General features: G+C 42.5%; 2 protein-coding genes across 4 annotated transcripts; both read right to left on the bottom strand.

Moving 5' to 3' along the window:
* Positions 1-1563: 1563 nt before the first annotated feature.
* On the bottom strand, positions 1564-14295 carry WBP11 (WW domain binding protein 11). 3 transcript variants are annotated; one of them, XM_040595690.1, is made up of 13 exons: positions 14131-14295; positions 12719-12765; positions 12351-12464; positions 11522-11553; positions 10225-10318; positions 9643-9839; positions 8663-8796; positions 7774-7973; positions 6729-6923; positions 6010-6111; positions 4861-5169; positions 3283-3465; positions 1564-2673 (listed from the first exon to the last, which is right to left on the bottom strand). In XM_040595690.1, the coding sequence occupies exons 3-13, from the start codon at positions 12412-12414 to the stop codon at positions 2240-2242; spliced, it is 1944 nt and encodes a 647-aa protein (XP_040451624.1). In that variant the 5' UTR covers positions 12415-12464; positions 12719-12765; positions 14131-14295; the 3' UTR covers positions 1564-2239. The 3 variants fall into 3 exon arrangements, with proteins under 3 accessions (XP_040451624.1, XP_040451622.1, XP_040451623.1); XM_040595688.1 differs by lacking the exon at positions 12719-12765; XM_040595689.1 differs by lacking the exon at positions 14131-14295 and having other exon boundaries at positions 12351-14077.
* Positions 14296-18638: 4343 nt separating this feature from the next.
* On the bottom strand, positions 18639-19316 carry SMCO3 (single-pass membrane protein with coiled-coil domains 3). Its single transcript, XM_040594201.1, has one exon. The coding sequence runs from the start codon at positions 19314-19316 to the stop codon at positions 18639-18641; it is 678 nt and encodes a 225-aa protein (XP_040450135.1).
* Positions 19317-22821: the final 3505 nt, after the last annotated feature.

The raw sequence follows: 22821 nt of genomic DNA on the forward strand, positions 1-22821 counted from the left end.
ACAGGGCGAGGAAGCAACCTTTCTGATATTATGCATAGTCCTCGTGCATTTGATTTCCTTTTTTGAGCCCATTTAAACATGTAGCAAATTCAGATCCTTTTGCCTCAGTCTGAAGAGGATAGGTACAGCAATAGGGAACTGTTCACTCTATCCCAACAGAAGGAAAGGTGGCTCAGCTGTATGAGAATATGGCAAATGGAACATCATTAAACCAAGGGTTAGAGGTACCACAACGATCCCCCTTCCATCAAAAAAATCACCACGCATTTCAATTAAAAAAAAACCACAGAAAAAAAGCATTTTTGTCTTTATTCTTTAAAAGCTGAAATAAAGGGGATATTCCATGACCATAACTAAAAAAAAGATTTAAGATACTACTGACAACTGCAATTAACTCCTGAACCAGGAAGAGAACTGTTATACAAACTTGTTTGTGTCCAGAATTTGTGAAAACAGAATCAAAGCTTGGATAGGTAATAATTGTCTCCTCAAAACAGATTTAACCTCAAAATGCTGAGTATTCAGCCAAGTCTGAGGCTTATAGCCAAAGTAAGGTATTGTTTGAGACATCTGCTAGTTGGCAGCTTAACACAAATTCTCGTTTTAAAAAAATGTAAAAACCCACAAGTCTGGATATATTCATCTAGAAATTGGTATGTTGTTAGAGGACTCACTCTTGAAATCACTGAGAAACTCACCACAAGCCCTTCAACAGGGACACTGAAGTTTTATCAATCTCTCATGCTGTATCATAAAAAAAAAAAAAAGAATTTTAAAGTTTTAAACTGCATGAAGGCACCTACATAAATAGCTAACTACTAGTACTAGGTCTTGTGCTCAAATTCAGCATTCCAGACAAAACTTTGCATGTTTGAAATATTTATCATCAGTGAAGATGCAGCTCATTTGGGAGAGGCTTATTGCCAACACAACTGATCCCACTGGTCTTAAAACTGACTTGCCTACAAGATCCTAAGAGATTTTGCAGTCCATTTCAGATTAGAATAAATATTTGTTTCTTGCATGTGGTAGCAGTTATTGGAATATTTGGCTCTGTCAGTCTAGTGAATGAAGCTAAAGGAATACTTCTGCCAAAATAAAAGAATTCCTTAGAATGGAAACATGAGTTTTTTAAAGGATCTGCACATTAAAAATACTAACTTCGCAGAGTTTGAAATTAGATTTTCCACAAGTAAAATTATCTGTCAAGCTCTTAAGTAAAAATTGGTAAACAATTTTAATTATGGTAGCCTGGTCAAGATGCATACGGTGGGTATCTGAGGCTTGATATGAAATAAACCTTTCAATAAGAGTATATAAAATAGTTTTGTAATTATTAGTAATACTTCAGGACAAACTACCAACAAAGGTTGAAAGGGATGTTTAAGAACTTAAAGAATAGAGCAGAACTTCAGTTAAAAAGACTATGTATTATTTATAATGTAGCTATTGCTTTGCTTTTCTGAGGTTCAGAATGCCTCCATCCTCCCTCAAGATCAGCAAAAAAACTCCCCCCTTTCCATCTACGTGCTAGTTTTTGACAAATAACAAGGAAAGCAGTACTTTGATACACTGAACATTTATTGTCTTTCACAAGACAAAATGAAGTTTCCCCAGTTGATGAAAAGCCATCAAGATGACGATAAAGGGGATAGGGTGTGGAATTCCAGTGTACAGTATATGCCATGAATTACCTCCCTGACTACCCTGGAAGAAAGACGATTGATCAATCTCACTGCAACTAAAAAAAACCCAGGATTATAAAATATTTACAGAAAAGAACAGTACAGAAAAAAAGACCTGGACAACCATATGCGTATGAAATGCTGCTAACACTTTTCTGGCTCCTTAAAAACCTGTTCCACTACCCTCACCAGAGCATTCAGGATGTGCAAGGATTCAGGCAGAGCATAGTCACACCCCACTCCCACACCCCCCTCCCCAGAGTACCATTATCTCCCTCCAAGGAAGACCGAGGACTTGAGGGAAGCAGCACCGCCTTTACTGTAATATCTTTCCACCAAGTGGACATGCTAGGTCTGAAAGGTGGTCTCCAGACACTCCTCATCTGCAGCAGTCTCTATTCAGAGCATACTGACAAGTTAACCTGTGGGTAGGGAACCATTCCCTGTCATGCGAGCCCTTTCATTGCTTGCAGGAGGACTTTCCCTTCTCCTTCCTCCATGGCGGTCTGATCTGTGTTCAGAGGGGCAGGAAAGCTGACTAGGACTATGACAGGTCACAGAAGACCTTCCATTTCCTTCATGAAAGCTTCATACACATCATCCTTTGTCTGTACAGAGATAGGGGCAGATGATCCAGCCTTAGGGGCAGCTTTGGTTAATGGGAGAGCAGGCTCATCATCCTGTTTTCTCTGGGAGGCAGCCGAAGCCCCTTTATTCTCCCGGCGCACTCGCAAGGCAGTGGGCACAAAGCGAGTGATCTCTGCCTTGGGGTTAGTGATCTGCGGCTTGGCACTGATAGTGGCTGTAGCCTTCTTCTCAATGGTGGCTGCACTGGTGTCATCCGCCTTGGGGCGCTGAATCAAGCTGGGTGGGGCACTCAGTACCCCAGGATTTGGAATGGGAGCTGGCGGGAAGAGCCCAGGTGGGGCAGGTCCTAATGGAGGCACCAGAGGTGGCCGTAACATGCCTGGGCGAGGAGGTGGGATACCTGTGAAGAAGAAGAAGCAACAGCTGACTCCACACCTGGAAGTCTTACAAACTTTAGTCAAAAAAAAAGCACACAGGCTCAGAAAGCCAAGAAGGAAAAAACAAAAACAAACAAACGAAAAAATGCAGCAGCACTGGCTTTAAAACCAAAACATACAAGGTTTCCAGCCCTGGACCAAATGCTGCTGGTCCTCAGATTTTGAAAGTCTGTGTATTGCTCCTTTTCAAATTTTAAAGTTATACACTGAAAATAAGGTTTCTTGATAATCCATCCCACTGGAATTTCAGACTCATCAGAAAAATGCCTGACTAGGCATAACAAATATCCTTATCTCCAACTCATGAAGTAGAGCACCAGTATAGTACCCAGGGGTTATTCAGAAACAGTCCAGCAGAAGTTTAAACTCTGAAATTCCCCTCTTGAAGACAAGTTTCTTGCTACCAAACTACACGCAGTGGCATGGAATTATTATTACACAGGAAAATTTAATAGTATAACACAGCCAGAAACAAACTGGTAACTGATTATACTTACTGGCTTCATCAACACAGCAAGAACTGGGAAAACAGAACAAAAAGACTTGGTACTGAACCAAACAGAACACTTTACCTGGTGGGGCAGGAGGGGGCAGACGAGGAGGAGGACCACGTGGAGGAGGACCTGGGGGCAGACCTGGTGGGGGTCCTGGGGGAGGGCCAGGTGGTCGCCCAGGTGGAGGGCCTGGTGGCAGAAGTCGAGGTAAAGGCCCACGCAATCCTGGTAAGCCAGGAGGTCTCAGAAACGGAGGGGCTCCTGAAAGCAAGTATACAAAAACAGTTCAGTTAAAAAAAACAAAAAACCCCAACAAAACACAAAACTATCCCAGCAGCTAATTACTAAAGATCTTCAACAGTAATTCAAACACTATTCTACCACTAGCCAGCTGTCAGATTAATCAGATCTTCTAGAAGTCTCAAAAAGAGACAGCAGCTGTAGAGTTTACAGTAAAGCTTCTTCATAATAGTCAAACATAAGTATCATCTCCCATTTGGAAAAAGGGCTTCTCCTCATGTAATGAAGCAATAGCTGAGAACAGATGTTGAGCTGAGGTTGTCAGAATTTAAACAGCTAAAAAAACAAATCCAGCTTTTCATTCTGACATTTGATTGCCCTTCTGGCCTGAAAAACAAGTAATTTTGCTCTATTGAAAGTAAATGGCTTGAAGTTCCCCCTCTAGGAAGTATCAGAAATGGAACAGCAAGGAAGACATTGGAAAGGGAACTATGCCTGCCCACACCCACAAAAATATTGTGTTCATATAGGATAAAATACATTAAAATCATAGCATATAGTGCTCCTCACTATTGCCCAACTGTTATCTTAGCAATTTAAGAACAAGCAACAGGTTTATACACTTTTTTAATTACAAAACAACCTGTTATGTTATCCAGTTCAACTATATGGCAATGTCATCAACTTACAGAAAATAAATGGTCTTTCTCCAGATCAAAGAAACTCAAGTGATGGCCCTCAAAAAAAAAATAATCCTACACTATAAAACACCCCCAAACCGGTACTGATTGGCTTTATTGCTAACTGTCTCTAAGCAGTCTAATATTGATACAAATTCAAATTTACTACTTATTTCATCCGAGGATAGTTATCTACCCTAACAAGACTGAAATACATTCATTCAAGTGGTAGAATAGCAGAACCCTTCATTACACTGTAGGTTTAAAAAAAAAAAAACAACACACAAAAGCCAAAAAAACCCACCCACAAAAACAAACCACACCAAAACCTGTAACTAGGTAGCAGCTCACAAACCTCTTTAATCATGCCTCAACTCAGCATGGGGAGAATGCCACAAGGGGGGAGGGGGAAGGCACAAAACTGGAGAGGCATGTGGCACCAGGCCCTGTTCTTCATACTCTCAGCGCTGGCTCCACTGCCACCTGTCAGCATCAGTGCTAACAAACAAGCCAGTGCCCATCAGGCAGACTACAGCTACAAGAGCCTGATGCCTCAAAAGCACAGTACAGCAACAGACTGACCACAGAAGAGATCACACAGGTCTCAGCAATTACCACGTTGGGCTCTTGTACTGCATCTGTACACATCCTGTAGCTTCAAAACTCCCAAACTGATACACTGCCTGTAGTACCGACAGCCTGCACCTTCCAAACCAGACTAAACCAAAGTATTCACCTGGTGGAGGGCCAGGAGGAAGGCCGGTGGGCGGACCTGGGGGCCTCAGTGGAGGGGCCGGAGGTGGTCCTAGCGGAGGTGGCCCAGGCATAGGAGGTGCCTGTATCTGAGTTGGAGGAACAGGCTGTGGAGGCGGTTGCTGCTGTTGTGCCTGGGAAGTTGCAGTAGATGATGCAGTCTCTGCAAGAGCTTCCTCACTAAGCTGCTGCTGCTGTTGTGATGTTTCTTCAGACTCTGAGTCTTCTTCCTCCTCCTCCTCCTCTTCTGAATATTCCTCCACTTCTCTCCCTTCTTCTGGAATTTCTTGACCTGGAAATGGAGACATACTTATCATATCTGTCCACAGATAATACCTTTGTGAACATCAGAGAAACCTGAGCACACAGAATACAAAGAGGAAAGATAAACCTTACTTCAAAGGAAACTGATCACATTTTATTGTTAAACATAAAATGAAAATAAATAAAGAAATTGAAAAAATAAATCCACTCTAGACAGAACTCTGCCACCAAGAGCTATCTGTTCCCACGGGAGCTGAAACTTCTACTACCCATCCAAACTGCAGCTGTTTTATCTATAGTTTGTGGGAGCTTGCGGGAAGGGAAGGAAATGGGGACTTAACCTCAAAATAAACATAATCCCTGTGTCCAAGAAGCTCCAGCAGCTCTGAAAGACACTGAAGGTGTCTTTCTAAAACAAACCAACCAATCTTCACTCTATCAGTTAACTTATTTCTGCAAAAGGTTATTTTTAGGGAGTACAAATCCTTACAGGTTACAGGCTGAGCCTACAGACTCACCCTTTCTTTTTCATTAAAAAGTTCGTATTTAATTTGAGCAGCTGTTTAAAAAGTAAGCAAGATAAAATTTAGCTAAAAAAACTATCCAAGTACATCAAAAAAACCCTGTTTCTACTATAACTTCAACTCTGCTATGCAAAACACACACTAGTAGGTTAAAAAATAATAATAAAAAACCCAAATCCACAAATACCTAACCACAGTTTATACTCTTAGCAGATATTACATTGTAACAGTAAAATATTTACTCTATAAAATAAAAACTGTGCAAACAAAAGTCAGCTTGCTGGATAAACCTTAACTGGAAGCCTAATGGCATTACCTCCACTTAATATACCCATCTCACTCACCTGCCATTCGTAGCATCATGGCCTGGAGTGGAGTCAGTTCTTTCATGTTCTTTTTCTTTTTTCGTGACTTCCCAGGCATGTCTGCAAACCGTACACTATGACCTGGGGAAAACAAAGCATGGGCAAGGGTGGTGGGAGGTGGGAAGAAAATAAAAATAAGATAGATTTAAGTCTCCTACCTGGTATGGATAATATATCATTCTAACATAACGATGCTCCTTACATAAGGGTTAAAACATTGGTATTACTGATTATTTGAAGTTTTGCTAATCTAGTATTCTCTATGAATTTGTCTCCCCAAAGCAGTAAAAAAAAAACCCCAAACACTATCCAAAAGCAGTAGTAGCATAAAATTCAGTTGTCTTAGCTATTCAAATCACTAAGCCTATTTTACATTGAGGCTTAATTTCGGTAGGGTACCCTGTCAATTCAGTGCTTCAGGTGAAAAATGGCTTGCAACCTTACTAAGCTAACTCAACTGTTAAGAAAACACGTCCGTTTAAGATATACTTCACTTCCAGATCATTTCCTTCTGATCCATCTACTGGTAAAAATTACTCAGCTGTAATTTAGGTGAGTTAGAACTGAATTAGCTGGCTAAACAAATTACTCCACCACCACCCCAGCGTCAGGAAAACAGACACAGACTCTGTTAAGTAGTGTTTCTCTTCGGGAAAAAAAAAAAAAAATTAACCCCCATGTGCAGCTTCCCACCATACCTGATTTCTTTTCTTCACCACCTTCCCTCTCCTTGTCATTATCACGATGCAGAAAGTCCTCGCCTTCACTGTCTGCATCTGACCTATCGCTGTCACTATCATCACTACTCTCATCATGCTTGTCTTGATCCATATCCTCAGGATAACCTTCATCTTCACTAGTACTGGACATATCATCTTCATGCCCTCGCTGTCCTGCAGGAAGCAAAGTATTAGGAAATGAATAAACTCAAAATACAAAACATTGTCTTACACATCAGTGTATATCTACAGTTAGAAAAATCCCCTCAGCAACAGCATAGACATATTGTCAACCCTTTACTGTTTAGCACACAGTCTTGAGAGTCTACTTATAAGACTTACTATTAACCAGCTGGTTAATTTGCATAGAAACAAGTGAAGGCAACTCCTACCTGTAACTCATTAGACCATTTGTTTGCCAACAGTCCACTATTAAAATACTTTGATGCTTTCCAGTATGCAATAAATCTGATCTACGCATTCACAAGTTTCTAAGGACGATACAGTAACTGGGTGAAAAGCAGGATCTAGGCTCTCCTACCAAATGCATACCCAGGGCTGGCTGGGGGTTTTGTTGTTGTGATTTTGGTTTGGGGTGGGTTTTCAGGGTTGGTTTTCGTTGGGGGAGGGGGGGAGGGTGGTGTTGTTTTTTTTTTAAAAAAAAAAAGGAAGACTTCTCTGAGGATGGCTGTTTTTCTTAAGGGACACTATGTACAATGTTTCAGCACTGTTAAGAGTACATAGAAAAATATTTAAACTGTGCAACCTAATTACAAAGATTCTGAAAGTTAAAATCAGAAGTTTCAACACTTAAAACATTGCTGATAACAATAATGCAGATATTATGAAATATACCAGAATCACCTCAGAGGCATAATCGCTTATGAAGAGTCCTTCAAGCAGTATTAACACCCATAATGCTCAGAGAATACCTTGTCTAGGGCACACTATGTTTGTACTAGTACTATTATTAGCAGCAAAACACAGAAGTCAAAACCCCAGACAGTAATAGGAAAATCCTTACCTGCTTCAGAACTGTAAGAAATCTCCTCTTCTCGCCTTCGAGGAGCCATCTCCAAGGTGAAACCCACTTTACGGCCATACATCTGTAGGACTTGAGGTGGAGGTGGCCCTGGTGGAGGTCCAGGGGGTTTCCTGCCTGGAGGTAAACGTGGAACACCAAGCCCAGGAGGAGGAAGTACAGAAATAGACCGAACTGGTGGTCTGGAAATAAGAAAGGAAATGAAAAAGGTAGGAACACAAACAAATGAAAGCAAACATGCACTTAACAGAATACTTTAGCCTTGTCTCAATTGCTTACACAGCAGCCTTCTAAGAAGAAACATGAGCATTTATAAAGAATAGATTCATCTCAAGGAGTTTACAACCCCATACAAAGACACGACTACTGAAGATCAGACAAAAGTAAGCTTTTTGGAAGGCAACTGAAGACAACAAATAAAGCAAGACTTGAATCCCAACAAAGAAGCAGAATGAAATAATTACAAAGTTGGTGAAAACAGAAGGCTGTTCCGAAAGAAACAGAACTAGTATTAGAATGACAAACCTAGTAAGTAAACCAGAAGTTTAAACTCAACATACTAATAAGACTAAAAAACACATACGGCAATTTAAGGGGCATTGATGTTCAAAGTGGCAAAGCTTTAAGTTTTACTGATATGCAGAAAGACAAACACTGGAAGATACAGTGTATTACTCAAAGCACTTTAAACAAAAACCTGTAATAGTAGAGAAAGATTTAAAAGGGCTTCGGTTACAAGAAAAGTACAATTCACTCATACAGAATTCCTCATTTCTGCTGTCAATACTAACTCTGTTTCTACCCTTAGCTCCTCCCCAGTAATAAGAGTGCTCCTTTTTTCTTCCCTTCCCAAGTTTCTTTTTTCACTTACCCATAGGCTGATGTCTTCTTGAGGATAGAAGGTGGCTGGGCCCCTGGAAGGGGAATGTCCTGTATGAGGATGTTGGAGGGAGCATGTGGCATATCTGGTAAGGGGATACTTTCCACTTCAACATGCTGAGCATTCTGGGGAGGAAAAAAAGAAGAAAAAAAAAAAAGAGATAATTGGTTACTCCCACAGAAACTACTGCACAACCTCATTACCTTTCAGAGTACAGAACACATGGGACCTGCCATCACTTGCCAAGTTGTCTGTTCTTAGGGCATGTTACCTTGTAGCAGTTCATGAAAAATACTTGGGAAAATGTCAGCAGTAAAAGCTTTCAATGCAAAACAAATACATGCAGTGCACCTCTGAAAGGCTTTACTATTTCAAAATCAGTCATATTTCCATTTCCTTTTAGACCTTCAGCCCCAAAGCAAAGGGGCTACAGACAAGTATGTCTGTATTTAAGTATCCAGAAGGCAAAAGTTATAAGCTGCTGCATATTCCAAAAGAAAAAAATTATAATCTTACAGATACTTGCAGTTGGGCAACATTATGTTCTCCAATAGGGTAGAGAAGAATGTCAAAGAAAACCCTTTAAAGGAATGCCAAAGGATTCTCATTGTTTCCAGCAACAGATTTAGCAGAAATTCACAGAAATATCAACTGCACATTCACAAGCTCTCTCTCCAATACAGAAAACAAACTCTCATATTGTTAATTTGCAACTTAAAATTTCCCTTTCCCCTGTAACATCACATTGAATGAAATCAGTATATCAGAGATGAGAACAGACTTGACAACCCCCATGCTGTCCTTACTGAAATGCTGTAACTAAAGATACTATGCAAATTCATGTAAGTACTTAATATGTGCCACAACATATACACTGGTCTCTCAAAAGTTCTCTTCCTTTCCAACTGTCACGCTTAACTAGCAAAAATTATACCCTACCACAATTACAAGCCTGAAAGAATAATTATTACCTTGACAGCATCAAAATACTGGCTGAGTTGTGATCTCTTCTGCTCATACTCTACTTCCAGCTTGCGCAGTTCTTTATAGATGTCAGGATTCTCCTTCTCATAGAGCCGCAAGATACGCTCAAAAGTCTCACGAAGTTTTTTGCGTTTATCCTTTAGCACTTTTTCATTAAGTTGTGGCTGCTGTACTGGGTTAAACTCTAATACAAGACCACAAAAAACAAGCCCAAAAATTCCTAGGTTACTCTACTGCACAACTGTGATGAACGAAACAACTTCAAAGCAAACAATTTTCAACCCCTATTTTCAGGAAGTCTTCAGCCTTATGATAATCCTCTCCTTCAACTTTACGTTAATATCACACACACTACTCATTATCAGCCACCTTCCTGGAAAAAAAAGTTATCTTTGATGGCAACACACCACCTCAAATCGTAATTAATCCCCAATTATTCATAGAATCTCCCCTTCTAACAGGAAAGGAAAAACATTACTCTATTTTAGTCTCCTAGTCATCCCTTAAAACTTTGTCATGCATCTCCGTAAACCACTGCCCAAGTCCAACACCTGCTATCTCTCACTCACCCATCTCATCCAATTTCTCCATGTCCCTGATAATCTGCTTTGGATCTTTCATCTTCAGTACAGCTGCTCGTACCATCATTCGTTGCTTTTTGTTCTAAGAAAAGCAGAGATCAAGCAGATCAGAAAAGTGTCACAGAAGAGAGAGAGATAACAGCTGTATCAAATACCCCCTTCTCAGTATTTCCAGTCTGCAGGAAAAACACACCTCAAGATGTCGTGCAAATACTAACCACAGCACAAATCTGCAGCAAAGGGAATTAAAAATTCTGGCTATCTTGCTAATTACAAATGCTTCTAGAACTCATTCACTCAGATTAAGATACGTACAATCAACAAGATAACCAACTGACAAAATGTATACAGTAAAACACACTAAAAAAGTATGCAAGTCTTAGGTAGTTTATCTGTTGTTTGGGTGGGGTTTTTTTAATTCCCAAGTACTTACAATAACATTTCAAAAACTGTAATCATTACAAGTTAGAACACAGCAGATGACTGAGATGGTAAAAGACCTTGTTGCAGCTTGATAGTTTGGAGAGTGCTGTGACAATTGGTGCCCCATGTGAGGCCTTTCAGATTATGAGGCTGATTGTAATGAGCAGCGACAGCAGTGATGGCTGTGCTGGGGGATGTTTGAAGTTTTGAACAGTGACGGCGGTGCCCAACATAGCGGAAACAGGTGGGGATAGCCTGTGATCCAGATCACATTGAGATAGGAGGGAAGAGCCTGGGGATCTGGATCAGACACCGGTAAAGGTGAGCCGTTGTGATCAAAGAGAAGGAAGCCTGACTGTCGTGGAGTTAAGAGACTGAGGGTAAAGGGCAATAGTGGCAGAGTACACGGCCAGACGTGGCAGCAGCCCACAGCGGTGGTGGGTACAGAGCGGGTCCAGCTAGACAGCGGTGATGGCTGTGCTGGGGGAAGGCACAAGAGCAGCCAAGGAAGAGGTAAGAGAGGAAGAAGCGAGAGAAGAGAGGGAACACACACCCTGGACGAGGTTAAACGAGGAGAAGGCAGCAGAGAGCATGAAGAGTATGCTGGTATGAGATGGTAAAAGACCTTGTTGCAGCTTGATAGTTTGGAGAGTGCTGCGACAGATGATGAGACAGTTACCCAAAACAAGATTTCCATTTATGTTTTCTTAAGCTACTCGTTTGGAAAGTATTTTCTGAAGTCAATCTTAGAATATCAACCAAAACATCTGTAGTCTATGCATCAGCCGCAGCCCAATACAGTCACAAACATCATACTTTTTACTTGGCATTGCCTGTACTCATTCCTGATCTTTTTATTTACCTTCTTTAGTTCCCTTTTCCGAGCTTCCTTCCCTAGAAAGGAGGGGGGAAAAAAGAAAGAAAAAGTGAAGACTTGAAAGAGACAATCAAATCCATGAAGAACCTTTCCTTCATCAAGATTAGTGCTGTTTCTCAAGAGTTCACTCATTTTACACATACTATAACTGTTTAACTCATCTTGCTACTGATAAATACAGCATGAAACATTTTTCATGTGTTACACAAAAGGGATACAGCAGTCTTCATGTCTCCAGAAGCAGCGGCATTTGTATACAAAAAAGAACAGGCAGCAAAAGTCAGAGCGATATGTGCAGTCATGAAAGGACTGCTGCCCAGAAGCTGAAACAGATTCAACAGACAACCCACTTTAAAAATATGTAGGCTTTGAGTATGCATCTGAAATAAAGTACATTCACTGTGGAAGTCAAGATTTTCTTTCTCTGCTTAGCAGAGTATCTGGCATACTGCCAAAAGGAAAAAACGGTTAGACAATTCCCTCATCTAACCAGAGCATCTACAAAATTTAACATTTCTCAAATTCTAGCCTCAAACAGAAACTAAGTCCCAAGAAATAGCTTGCAGTTTAGTCAAAAGCTAGGTACAAAGGTCTTTGAACACTGATAACTACAGCAAAAACTAAGAGAAGCAACAGCATGAAAGCAAGCAGGTTTATCGGGATATTTTTTTTTAACAAAACCCAAATACAATTTTTCAAGATAGGGAAACTCAATTCTGATTCACAGGTGAAGATCATATCATCAGAGAAAGCTTTTTATCTGCTTCCCCAAGACTCCCCCATTCCCATCTGCTTAGCTTTTACAAATACTTACGGGCCTGATCCGTGGGATTCATAAACTTCCCACTCTTGGTGGATGATGTAGATCTCCGCCCCATTTTGACCTTTTCCCTTCTGCCTCAAAAAAAATCCTTTAAAAAAGACAGATCTGGAAAAGATGACATGGTTTCAGGTCCTATGCACCAGTAGGTTGAATATGCTTATTTCTCTTCTCTATATCAGCAAGTTGCTCCCTCAAAAAACGCAAATACTTGTGAGGTCCTCAAACCCTACTACAGGCTCAGGCATTCACATCAAAATCACCCTACATTAACTAAGTACTACTATTTAACTAAGTACCTACTTACTACTACTTTACTAAGCACCTATTTTAAGATAATCATCTACTCCATTACTACTCACTCCAAAATTCAAACCGAGAAGCTTCTTGCTTATACCATGGTGAGGAACTGGGGAAAGAGAAACATACATTGTATTTTTATAAAAGCATATCAGAGCCCTTCTAGCTTTTCATTTACTTTCATATAAACTCTCCAATTTTTACATTTCCATTCCTCTTTCAAATGTTTCCCACAAATTTCCTCCTTTTCTCAGACTTTTAGGCTGCCTTGATTTCTCTCCCAAGTACCCACCGTATCCAACATGTGTTCCATACACATCTGTGTCTTCTCCTCCCCATAAACCACTGCTCTTATGCTCTCTACCTCCATCAGTGTTATTTCAAGCTATGTTATGATGACCAGAGAAAAAAGGTTACTCTGGAAAGAGTTATTTCCTGTCTTTAGACATTTCTTCAACTATGTAAGTGTCTAAACTACCACCTGTGATGTTTCTCTCACAGCTCTAATCTCCCCCCACCTCCACCCCTACTTCCCTGCCAAAACATTGTGTGTTGGGAGAGGGGGATGAGGGGGGGAAGCGGGGGCGGGACATACGGCAAACAACAAAATAATCCCACCACACAACAGATTCTACCCCAAAATCTAAAACACCCTCTGAAATTTAGGAGCTGCTGGGATGTAGCTTTCTAGTCACCATACTGCATCCAAACAGATCACCACCAAAGTGAAAGCATTCACAAGTTCGATATGAAGTTTTCTGCAGCCTAACTGCAGTCACTATGTGCATCCTTTTCTCATGCTTACATAAGATACTACCTCCAAACTACTAAATTACATGCCTCCCCTTACCCCCCAAAGAGACATTTAAGCTCTGTGCCTCATTTCATACTTTAAGGCCCAACAGAAGGGGTCCCTAGCAAGCTCCAAGAACTGACCCCATTCAATGCACTGACTAGTTAAAATCTGCAGAGCTCTGCTCACGGCTTACGCTACCAGGTTACGCTCTCAGGTGGCCTGCTGTTTGCCAGAGCACCCCACGATTTGTGATCCCCAAAAACATATTCCCTTTTTCTAAGATCATGACTTTTTTGCATGACACTATCATTTCTTTAGGCGGGAAGCTCACCAAACAGAGATAGAAGTTAAGAGTTGCACCTCGTATTTATAACATTTAAAGGCTAAAGAGAAAGAGAATAAACTTCTGAAACCTTGACCCCTCTTCGGGCACAAAGCTAAGAGCTTCAATGCTACAAATTAACATCCGAAAGTGAAAAAAACAACAACCACTAAAGTTATGATTATTTTTTTGCTCACTGAGGACAGAGGCAGAAAGCCTCCCACGAGGCACACGACTGCCTGCCCTCCTCCCCCGGCGGAGGAAGCGAAGGCGCAGTGCAAACCGCCGCCTTCCCCTCGCCTCGCTTCGCTTCCCTTCCTCTTCCCCCCACCCCAGCACGGCCCCGGTCCTCTCACCCCTCCGCCCGGCCGGGGCGGCCCGGCTCTCTCCCACTGCGGCCTCTATAACCCCCGCGCTCCCCGCCGCCGCGGCCCCACCGCCATCTTGAACCGGGACCGAATGGCGCGCCGCCGCAAAGCGCGACTGCCGCGCCGCGCGGAACCGCGCTCCGGAAGTGGCGACTTTGGCGCGTCAGCTCCGACTCTGATGCCGCCGCCCGTCGCTGCCCCGCCTGGAGGCTCCTCTGTGGGTGGGCAGGGGGTGGGGCCGGGAGGCGGGCAGGGGGCGTGGCTGGCAGGCAGGGCAGGGGGCGTGGCTGGCAGGCAGGGGAGCGGAGCGGCGGCCGGCGGCGCCTTTGGGGGTGCGGGAGTGCCGTGCCGGTGCGACCGGCGATGGAAACGCGCTGGGGCAGAAGAGGAGCCCTGTGAACGTGGGCACTGCGGGCACTGCCGCTGCGCTCTCCTGGGGGGGGCTGCGCAGCGCCTCCCTGCCCCCAAACACGGCAGGGCCGCGAGAAGCCCCTGTCCGTGGGGAATGGGGGCGAAGAAGCGCTGAGGGTGCAGGAGGCCCGCCTAGTCTCAGCCGTTAATACGCGTTGCTTGCTGGGTTGGCCTGAACGCAGCACTGCTCCCCTGTTAGTAGGGCTGGCATCCCTTGGCACCCCTCGGTTAGGCTCCTGTGCCAGCTGCTGTTTGGGGGGACTACCGGAGAAAAGGGACCGGATGACATTCATCAGGCAACCCGGGCCATACAACGAACACAGTCTGGAGCCAGCAGGGACCGCAGAAACTGCTCTGTTACTTGTCTTTCACTGCAGCCACCCTTGCGGTGTGATCAGCTTTGCAGAGGCTGGTGGACACTTCGGTAGGAACTGTTACACCTCATTGCCCAAAGTGCCTCTCCCAGCAAAAGTCCCCAGACACAAGAAAAACCAGGATAAAGGTAGACAAAACAGCCCCTGGGAGACCAGTTACATCACTGTGAATAAGGAGGGGGCAAGCAATGAAGGATGGGTGCAGGCTTGAAGAAACAACATGCCAGGGGGAGGTTACAGGAAGGACATTTTTCTATTCACCAAAGCACCTGACAGCAAAGGTGGTCTAACGCCCAGGCAGGATTTTTAGACCCCCTGCTCTGGGTGAAGGTACCATGCAACACGATGTTATTACAGTTTTTCAAATAATGGAGGCTTAGTTGGCAAACTTGAAAATTACAAAGGATCCTTGCAGGGTGGGCAAGAGCAAGACTACAAGCTGCACGTCACATTAACACCGACATCAGCTGCAAACCGCACAAAATCTAAGTCAGCAAGTGGCCAGCCCAGAGGCATCCTCAGAGACAGAGCTTCAAGAGCTCTCAGCACCTAGGAGTCTTGCTAACCATGTACACAGCAGCCATCCGCACCCTGTGCCTCCTTGGCCTGTTCTGTTACATGGTTCTTGTTACCAGAAAGAATTTGCTGCAGGGCAGATTTCCATTGCAACCATCCAGTGTTTGTTTCTACACAGGTTTGGAAGCAGCTTAGACTGGTTTGGGCTGGTTTACAGGTTTTTTTCTTCTTTGGAACTGTTCTTATTTGAAACATGCATATTATACAGTTATAATTCTTCATCTTTTCACCAGAACAACAGTCTGAGCAGAGGGGGGGGGTGCTTGAGGGGGTGTGATAGGAATACTGTAGCCATGCACATGCCTGTCATGTGCTATGTCACTGGAGAGGGGGATAGCTGAGGCTTTGAAGATTGGCCTCTTCTCACAAGGCTTGGGGTCTTCTGTCATGATAATACTGGGCTCAGTGAGGACAGTGGTACTGCCTCAGTCTTAACTGCTTTCTCCCAGCAGTGTCTGCTGACTTGGAGGACCATAGTCCTCTCATTTCTCACTTGGGACTTCTGCCACACCAAGGGGCAGCTCCAGGGAGTCTAGAGGAGAAGCATCAATAGGCTGGTTATAACATCTTTGGAGGACCAAGTGTAAGACTGGTCAGAGAGCTAGAGAGAGCAGGAATTATTTTTTGTGGGACAGACTTTCAGTTACCAAGCAGAAACAGAGCTAAGCTAGAGTAACACTCCACTGGATGCTCTCCTTTACATCTAGCCAGTTGCACTCAGTTCAAGTGTGTAACTGTTGGTAATGCAAGTGAAACCCATTGATTTTCTTACTGCTAGAGTTGGGGGAAAGAGTTTGAGAAGATCCCAAGCTGATCAGCAGTTTTTTTGACTTCAAACCCACCTTGTTATGGCTGTGTGTTGCTATACCCCTCTATGAGGTCACGGGCAGCTCTCTTAGCTGGCTGGGGATGCTGGCCTGGCCTCTGTGAGCTCACAGCACCCTACCTCATAAGCGGAGGGACAGGCTGCTGCCCACCAGTCTCCAACATCTTCAACATCTTCCAACATCTCATGGGCATGACACCTGCCACACCAGCTGCTGAGGGCAAGCCAGCTTTCCTTTAAACCCACCAGGAACAAGGATCTATCAAGAGGTGAATAGAAATTGTGTATCTTTACATTCTTTATTGCGTATCACATTTACCCTGACACAGCTTGGAATTTGCTTTCGAGAAAATGTGGACAAACTGCCTAAAAAGTACAACAGATTTGTTTTTATTTGACTCCACTGTTCTCATATAGCCGTGATTGGCAGTCTTGCAAACATATGTACTGACTTGGTGGGTTTTCTTCCTAAATGAGAATGCACATTTGCATGTAGAAAGTCGGTAGGAGCCAGGAACTCCTGCCTCTCTAACACTCAATATCACTGTTCTGCTGATCGACAGTCTCTTGCCTCTAAACAAGTACCTCTAAACCGGGCGCCACATGTCAGGAGATGGGAGATGTCGCATCTTGGCGAAATGATGCCTCAGGTCACCATATCACCCACCACAATACCTCATGTGAGGCAAGGCAGAGCTTTTTGCCTCCTCTAAATTGGCTTTCTTGACCCACACTGCCCAGTGTGCAGCCTGTGCTGGTCCCAGTTTGTAAGTACCTAGCACCCATCTAGCTGGCAGAGATGCTTGAAAGCCAGCAGCTGCATTGCCATCTGGTGGCTTTTGAACACAAAAGCAGAGAGAAGTCAGCAAAGATGATTAAAATGGGAACAGTGGGGGGGAAAAAACCTGCACAACAAAAACCAAAACCCAGAATGGAAGGGTTATGAATCCAGTGTAGATCTTCCCTGTTGCGCTCTCACCCATGTCTTTATTTTCATAGGCATGATCTAGTTATTATTATAATAATCTAATATCTCTAATATTAAATATTAACAAACGCATTAATTTGAATAAGCTTTTAGTATGGGGGAAGCTTTTACTAAAAAAGAGCGGTCTATCATGGATATAAAAAAGCATTTATAAGTTGCATCTATAATGAATTTTATTCTTTTTTCAATATTTGTTTTAAGATTGGGTTTTCAGACAGGAAAAAACACCCAACAACCAAACCAAGTACAGGAAAGAGAAGTCTTACAGTACTCAGGTACATTTTTATTAATTTGTAAATTACCTCCCCCCCCAAAATATCAAAGCAAGAAAAGCAAACCACAGCAAAAGCAGAGCAAGAGACTGCAAATCATGTTTTTGCTTCAAGCTTTGTTTTCAAAACCTGAAAAATAAGGGCATTTGGTAGCATATTCTGAAATGCAGAATCTAAGCATACTTTTGGCAGTCCCATGTTGGTGGGACTGCGTAAAGCACTTGAAAATAAATTTAGTGCATTAATAGGGCTGTAACAGACATTTCAATCAACACAGCAACAACTGTTCAGAGAAATGTTTACCTATGAGTTGCCAGGAGCAGGGCATTGCTGAACATAAGAGGTTATTTACAGTCAAGCATGCCTAGAGCACTACAGCTGCTTTCTCTCAGTTGTGGGACAAGGTTCTGTGTGTTTACCTGTAGGCCCATATTTCTCTTACCTGCTAATCTAGTGGGATTAGACTTTATTTAAAGAAGATCTCTGTTTGGCTTCTTTGGCAGGGATGGGACAGGAAATAGTTAAATATGCTTCAGCTAGTCCTTGTAAGCAGTTCAGTGTACAGGGAATTCAGCCTATCAGATTTAGCACTAATCCACACTAAGAGTATAGCAACCATAGCTGTCCTGATGAGCCCTCCAGATGATGACAAGGACCAGCATGTTGAAATTTTTTTTCTCCATCATGTTGTCATCTGTTATATAGAAACACAAGAAAAAATCACGTCTTCTCACCACTACTGCTCTAGCAGTGAGTATTACTGTCACTGGTACAAATTACAGTTCAAGGTTATCTACAAAGCATTCCAGAAAACAGCTGAAGGAAAGGTGCAAAGTATTTGAAGCATTACCTCCATGAAGCATCTATAAGCCAGTTCCCTATTAATATATTTCAGTGCCAATTCCCTGACCTGTCACATCTCTTGCTCTGCTGCTACTAATAAGAGAAAAAGCCATCAGTAGTTCATTTACCATAATTAATTGAAAAGGTTTCTGCAAGCGTAGGTGCTGCAGCCACTGTCACAGCAGGAAGGAGTACTGCAACTTCATTCACTGAACCTGCTGTCTCACCAAAGAAGTCACTTCATTTATGGCACGCTGGTACTTTTCTGAGGCTGTTTTAAATTCAGCCAGGTGCTCCTCATAGCTTCTCACAGCTGTGAGAAGCTGATTCCTCTCCACGGCTCCCAGGATGGCATGAAGGATCATTTCAATGCCGAGCCCAAGAATGGTGATGCTGATTCCCCCAAGAACAGATGCCCCAATCTGTGCAAGGAGACTGACGAGCTTGCTTACAGTGAGAGTTATAAAGTTGGAGCCAAGAAGTTTGATAGCTACCATCCCAGCTGTTGAAGTTGCTTCTCCAAGAATAACAGAAAAAACTTTATGGGCTATTGCAATTTTCTCCAACTCAGGCTCTTTGATGTCATACAGCTTTTGGTACAGCACAGGCTCTAGCTTTTCCTTCATGTCACTATCAATCTTCTGCACTTGATGCTGAATCTCACTCATCGCTTGAATGATGATGTCACAGTTTTCCTTGACAGTGCTGCTCTCTTTCATCTGAATGAGGGTAATTGTACAGCCCAGGTGTTCATTCAGCACTCCAGCTAGCTCATTTGTTGCATGGAAATTTGTGGACATGCAGTCGAGCAATTCCTGGTGCAGATGGATCAATTCTTGCCTTCTTTTGGGGTTATCTGGGTAAAGGAGGTCACTCAGTGCCATTCTTTAGAAATAGCCTACTTCAAGAGAGAAAAGAAATCTCTTACCCTGTTCAAAACCCATAACCCTAGCCTTTAAAGAACAGTGAAATGTCTTTTGTCTCTGCATCACTGGTTCTTTTTATACTCAACAAGTCAAATCCCAAGGCATAGCTTGTAAATGTAAAAATCTAAATTCTTGCTTTGGAACTTTAGCCAAATGATTGGAAAAGGACCTTATGAGACATTGGACATACTCAGAGCAACAAAAATAGCAAACAAATATGTAATTAGCAGACTGGTAAAATGAACAGGGGTCATTCTTCACCTGTGAAACTAAACGTGGTAGAAGCTGAACTAGTTCACTAAAAAAATGGAACAATTCGCATCTAATCAGCAAAATCTAAAATAAGCTGTGGAAATAAAAGGCCTGTTCTAGACACACTTTTTTATCAGCCTATTTTTTTCAGTTAGTGTCATCTGATTTTTAAACAACTATGGTGGCTGGTGGAATGGGCAAAGTCCATATCAACACAAGGGTGTTTATGCCAGTGTAGTTTATTTCTCCTCACATTCAAGAGAAAATGTTACTATATAAGCACTCTGTGCTGCTACTAATAAACTTACACTTGGGGATTCATAGAGAATAATACAATTATGTATCATAAACCCATCCTAACTTACATCACCTTACACACATCTCCCACTGTATTTCCTTCCCTGATATTTAGCCCCATTCCCTCATTGTTTATTCACCTCCCTAATGCTGTAATGGATTCACCATTGTTTTTTCACTTGTGAACATCAAACAGCTGCAGACAGCCATATGATTTCAGCACACTGTGTAGGCACCCTGAGGTGCACCTACTCTGGCAGGACATCTGTGATGGCAGACTGCCTTGGAGCAGCACGCACTGGCTTGCAGGAACAGCCCCGCTTGCACAGCCACGCTCCTTCCATATCCAGGGTGTCCTGTTTGAAGCTAATATCAGCAGGTGTTCACCAGGCTCCTAGGACATGACTGAGCAGAATGTGGCACTCCCTTACCACTGTACAGACCTGAGCACAAAATTTATCTCCTTTTATTCCTCTCCCGCAAACATTTGTGTCTAATCCTTAGGGTCACCATTCCTCTCTGAGCTGTCACTGCTTTGCTTCTGTCATCAACTCTGTGACACTTCCCTTTAACCCATCATCAGCTGCAAAGTAAAAATGCTTTAGCATGTTTTTGACTTAAATGCTATGTCTTACTTTGCTGCAGCAGGGACAAACTACGAATGAGAGGGTGACTTGTTTCTTTGCTGGTACTTTAGCGTTCTCAGCCCTTTTATTGCAAATCTGGGCCACTTTTATGCAGTGCTTCACATTTTCCCAAGACAAACCTCTTCTTGCTGTTCGTGCCTATATGTAACAGTTACATCTAAAAATAGTTATGTGTAGGGGACTAGCTAGATTTTTCTTCTTAAAAAGATAACTTTGTGTCCTTTCGGTCCTTTGTAGTTCTTGCATTATCTGCTAACTGCAAATCATCTGACACTGACCCAGCTGTATTTTACTAAACACACCCTCCCCCAGAAGATATCTGTAAAAAACAATTATTTCAACAGTCCCCTAGCCAAATTTTAGTCTCAGTGTTGAAATACAAGACAGTCTGAAGAGAATTTTTTCTGCAGTACTTCACACAGTACTGTACCTTTCTTTCAGCCACTTACCTTATAGCTCTGTCAAGAGAGTAAAATCTTTAACACATCTTTTTCTTCAAGCTGGAGGGAGAAAAGTACATATACAGTAAAGGTTTATGATTTTCAGGAAACATAAAACCATGTCAATGCAAGGTATGATTTCCTATCAGTTCTGCCTCAGGGATGTTGCTGTCTTGCTCTCTGACTCAGTATGATATTAGCTCCTTTCTACCCTGGTGATGCTTTGTTGAAAGGTCATTTGTTTCTTCCTTATTCATAGAAACTGAGAAGACAATGTGTTCTAAGAGGGATAGCCCTTCAACAAACATTTTATGTACTAGACAGGTATGGAGGAGACTCAGCGTCTATTCTTTACGCAAGATTATTTCAGCTTCCTATAAGTGCTCTAGATTTTTTCTCTTAATGCTAAAATTGCCTTCTAATTCTTCACGTTAACTTTTTTGATAGTTTTTACATTTGCTTTCTAGAGTTAGGCAGGCCACATATATGTCCATATTTCTGACTATTTCTCCAGCTCCAGGAGATTTTCCCCTGAAGCTTTTCTAATTAAACATTTAGACAGCCTACCTGATTTTGTCTGAGTGCTCCTGCAATCAGCTGAAATGTGTGTGGCAGAGTGACTTCATCCTTTTTCCCCTGTGTTCCTCTAGTGGTTTCCAGCAGCATGTGATGAGCTAGGGATCCAGAGGCTGGGCTTCAGCTGGGTCCTGTTGCCTGTCCGCTTGTCATTAATTCTATCGTGTGATGTTTACTCAGATTCATCTCATTTTCTTCCTCCTTTCCCCTTCCAATTTTAATAGATTTCAGTTTATCTAACACTAGTGCCAAATTGTTAGATCCTCCAAAGGCATTCTGTTCCTAGAGAGCAGAGGTACAGCATGAATCCCCCTGCCTATGACAAAGGGGGTAGGTACAGCCATGGTACACAGATACCTACACCTATGGCTGGAAGGGATGGATTACTTGCTGTTCTGAGAACACAAAACATGTAGGACATCACTTTTCATACATACAGATAAAGGATTAGGTTTTGTACTGAGATTTATAAATTTCTATTGTTTATAGGTATCAACAATAAACACTAACTCTTGCAGCTGTTCCTTGAAATAATGATTTTTTTTGCCATGACTGGTTTTGCATGACCTGCAAATTATGGAAGAAAAGTTGGATAGACCCTCACAAATAGAAAAATAGTTACCACAGACAGTAAAAATAGGCTTCATCTATCCCAGGAAGACAAGCTTGTACTTCTGCCTTCATCCAAGCTCTAGACAGCTTTCATGCTCTAGTCCTTAGAAAGATGGACCTGCTGCCTACTAGGCTCTGGTCATGAATGCGGCCTCCCCAGCAGAGAGTGCCTGAGTTCTCAGGTGCAAGTAGAAGATCAAGCACAAAATACTCTGCAACTGCCAGAGTTTTTCCCTGAAACCTGAGCTATTGTATTCAATCCAGAGCCAGATTATCAAACTCTCCTTGTTTCCAGAGCTGTAGGCATGAGAAAATGAGCTGAGAGGGAACGCTAATGATTTAACTATTACATTTCTGCAATCATCAATTAGTTGTGAATCCTGTTATTAACTGAGAATGCCATGTAGTCCTGAAGTACTTCTTTCAGTATTAGACTGAACTGAATTGATCAGGCTGACAACTGCCTCTGTGTCACATTCTGTAGGCTGGAAACTGATTTCAGGTCTTCAAGATCTGCAGTAGATAAAAATTCTAAAGTATCATTTGGAACATGACAGAAAATCATTTAAACACTAAGCAAGCAGTTTTATTCCTGCTTTACTCTGGGTCTTTAGGGAAGATTAATAGCTGTTGTTTCAG

The sequence above is a fragment of the Falco naumanni genome, chromosome 5 (genome assembly GCF_017639655.2).
Source record: "Falco naumanni isolate bFalNau1 chromosome 5, bFalNau1.pat, whole genome shotgun sequence".
Taxonomy (NCBI): domain Eukaryota; kingdom Metazoa; phylum Chordata; class Aves; order Falconiformes; family Falconidae; genus Falco; species Falco naumanni.

Coding starts and splice junctions, on each gene's coding strand:
- WBP11 (XM_040595688.1), bottom strand. CDS start 12,414: ATGGGGCGGAGATCTACATCATCCACCAAGAGTGGGAAGTTTATGAAT. Junction 7,974..8,662: donor AAGAAGACATCAGCCTATGG/GTAAGTGAAAAA, acceptor TCTTATTTCCAG/ACCACCAGTTCGGTCTATTT. Junction 3,466..4,860: donor TCCTCCTGGCCCTCCACCAG/GTGAATACTTTG, acceptor ACTTGCTTTCAG/GAGCCCCTCCGTTTCTGAGA.
- SMCO3 (XM_040594201.1), bottom strand. CDS start 19,316: ATGGCACTGAGTGACCTCCTTTACCCAGATAACCCCAAAAGAAGGCAA.